We start from the raw sequence: 2,872 nt of genomic DNA, 5'->3' as shown, positions 1-2,872 counted from the left end.
CTGGCTGTGCCTACTTGACGTGCCCAAATAGCAAAAAATGCAATCTCATTTCTTGGCTACTCCGAGCCAATGAAATGCCTCGCCAGTAAGAACGCTGAAATATTAAGATCTAATATGGACAAGTGTAACGGCTCTGGGTTTTCTTTATTAGGTCTATGAATAAATATGTGTGTGTCCTGGGAAATGTGTATACGCCACATAGGCAATATTGTATGATAAGGCTGCCGTGTACTCAAAGCGATAAATATGCGTGTGTCCTGAAAAAGTAGCAGGGATAATTCGATTTGGTTTCAGAACATTCAGAGTAATTCAAGCGACAAAACAATATATCTAGGTGTTATTGTAGATTTGGCGGCAGTAAATATATGCGAGTAAATTCAGTTTTTATAAGATAACGAAAAAGGCCCACTTTACTCCCACTTTTACACGAAATAAGAAAATTGGCCAACTTGTGCATACGGCATTTTAGTGAGACACTAGTCCAGGATGTTTCCATCTTTATTAGGTCGCATATGGCATGGTGGTGGCACTCTATTAAAGGTCGAGGTGGTATGCGGTGGGAACGAGTACGAGTGGCTCCTTTCGGTGCAAGATGAGCCTTCCTTCTTCCTCCATGTTCACATCATCCGTTGTCGTCCCCTCTGGGAGCGCCCACTCAAAACTGAAGAGCAGATTGGCAAGCGTAAACTCGATGGTGGCCATGGCCATGGAGATGCCTGGGCATATCCGCCGCCCCGCGCCAAACGGCATCAGCTCTGGATGCTCACCTTTGAAGTCTATGTCATTTACTTCAAACCTATCAGGGTTGAACTCATCTGGGTCATTAGACCAACTTATCGGGTCTCTGCCGATCGCCAATGCATTCACATAGATCCGTGTCTTGGCCGGCACGTCATACCCACCGATCTTGATGTCTCGCATGGTCTCCCTTGGCAGTAGAAGCGGTGCTGCCGGGTGCAACCGCAAGGTCTCCTTCACCACCATCCTGAGGTAGCTGAGTTTGGGCATGTCTTCTGGTTTCACTCTCTTGTTGCCTCCCACCAAGGCCCTAATATGGTCCTGCACCTTCTTGAGCACGCGCGGCTTCCGGACCAGCTCCGACATCGCCCACATAATCGTTGCTGCACTAGTGTCAATGCCAGCAACGAACGTCGACTGCACATAATCAATGATTAATGTTATTACCAGCTTTGATTTCTTTTCTTAAGAATCTATGCATGGGCTGTAAGTGTTGAATTATTATGACTTACAAAGATTACGGCCTTGACGTGGTCCTTGGTGAAGCTAAATGTGTCACGTGGTTTCTTCCAGAGGTCGATGAGGACGTCAATGAGGTCACCGCCATTCTGAGGCAGCACACGCTTAGGGTCCAGGTGATGCTGGATGACCATCTCAAAGAAGGCGTCTAACTGTGTGAATATTCGCTCGCGGCGGGCTACGAATCCGGTAAGGCGGTCAACAAGGCGGCCAACGACTCCGGGGAGCAAGTCCTCCGCGGAGGAGCCGGAGCTGGATAGCATCTCCATAACATCGTCGAGTGCGGCCTGAAAACTGTTATTCTGGGAGAACTTATCACTGCCATAGATGTTGCCGAACGCTACCGTGCCGATGATACCGTCGGAGAGGCTCAAGATGTGCTCGTCCAGCGCCACTGGCTTTGCTTCTGCATGGCTCAGCGTGCTCATCAGTTTCTCCACCTAATCATGAATACAATATACAACATTTAAGTAACTAGCTAGACAGACTGTGCTCGTTTGACTGCCGATATCGGATGTAAACTCTACGTGGTTGTATCATCTTGATCGAGTCAATGAAGGGAAAAAGGTATACATTTTCGGTGCACCATGACTAGGCATACGGCATACCTGCTCATGGCGTGCGTACCAAGCCGCCTTGACACGGCGCGTGCTGAGAAGCTCGACCGTGAGAAGCTTGCGCACCTTCCGCCAGTACGTGCCGTAGGGTGCGAACGCCACGTTCTTGAGATCGTAGGTCAGCCGCTTCGTCCCCGCAGTCACGGGCCGCGTGCAGCAGTCGAGGTCATGAGCCTTGAGCGCCTCCCATGCCGCCTCCGCCGACGACAGCACCACCGTCGGCGCCTTGCCGAGCTGCAGCTGCATCACCGGCCCGTGGACCCGCGCCAGGTCTCGCAGGGTCCGGTGCGGCATGGGGCCAAGCTGGTGCAGGTTGCCCAGGAGGGGCACCCTCGCAGGGCCTGGTGGCAGCTTGAGCCGTTTCCTGGACGAGCTCCTTCTCCACAGCAGGAGGGAAAGGATGGAGAGAAGTGCCAAGAGGACGGGCTGCCATTGTTGGGGTAGGGAGAGGAGTAGCGAGGTGAGTGGGGTCGCCATTTTCTGTTTGGTGAGAACTGACTACTTCAGCTAGCTGGTGTACGTGCGAACTTTACTCCCTCCGTTCGTTTTTTATAGGACGTTTTAGACAACTAGTTTTGAATTGTTTTGGGCACTGTCTGAATAGTCTAAAATGTTTTATAAAAATGAACAGAGGAAGTACCAAATATGCTGTGCAAAGGGACAAAACGAAGAAGAGACTTTGCATTGCCACATGTGGTCAGCTATCCCAAGTTTAGTTGATGAGTATTTGAAGGAGAAGATGAGACGACTTTGCATCACAACGACTTGAAACAGTCAATTCTTCTCCGGCTGCTAAGCTAAGTACTACTCTATGGTTGGTACTACCCTATGGCTGCGAAGTCAGCCCTTCCTGAACTTGATGGTTGTTACAACTGCTTGGTGCTCCTTTGGAAAGAAAAATATATGTACTAATGGGTATGTCTGATTTGTCTCCTCTGCGCATGATACTTACTTTAGATCCATTTTGCTGTTTGAAAGTATCTGTGTACACTTTGTGG

General features: G+C 49.7%; 1 protein-coding gene across 1 annotated transcript; it reads right to left on the bottom strand.

Annotated features, from left to right (window-relative positions):
* Positions 1 to 531: 531 nt before the first annotated feature.
* Positions 532 to 2,351, bottom strand: LOC123146871 (4-hydroxyphenylacetaldehyde oxime monooxygenase). The gene is made up of 3 exons (XM_044566142.1): positions 1,866 to 2,351; positions 1,251 to 1,697; positions 532 to 1,155 (listed from the first exon to the last, which is right to left on the bottom strand). The coding sequence occupies exons 1-3, from the start codon at positions 2,349 to 2,351 to the stop codon at positions 535 to 537; spliced, it is 1,554 nt and encodes a 517-aa protein (XP_044422077.1). The 3' UTR covers positions 532 to 534.
* Positions 2,352 to 2,872: the final 521 nt, after the last annotated feature.

The sequence above is a fragment of the Triticum aestivum genome, chromosome 7A (assembly GCF_018294505.1).
Source record: "Triticum aestivum cultivar Chinese Spring chromosome 7A, IWGSC CS RefSeq v2.1, whole genome shotgun sequence".
NCBI lineage: Eukaryota > Viridiplantae > Streptophyta > Magnoliopsida > Poales > Poaceae > Triticum > Triticum aestivum.
Note: the sequence above shows the minus strand (reverse complement) of the source record. Positions and strands in the feature narration are given on the sequence as shown.

Bases quoted from the DNA above. Each gene is read 5' to 3' on its own strand.
- LOC123146871 (XM_044566142.1), bottom strand. From the start codon at position 2,351: ATGGCGACCCCACTCACCTCGCTACTCCTCTCCCTACCCCAACAATGG. The intron at 1,698-1,865 runs GTATGCCGTATG...ATTCATGATTAG, and splicing joins GGTACGCACGCCATGAGCAG to GTGGAGAAACTGATGAGCAC. The intron at 1,156-1,250 runs GTAAGTCATAAT...GATTATGTGCAG, and splicing joins ACGTCAAGGCCGTAATCTTT to TCGACGTTCGTTGCTGGCAT.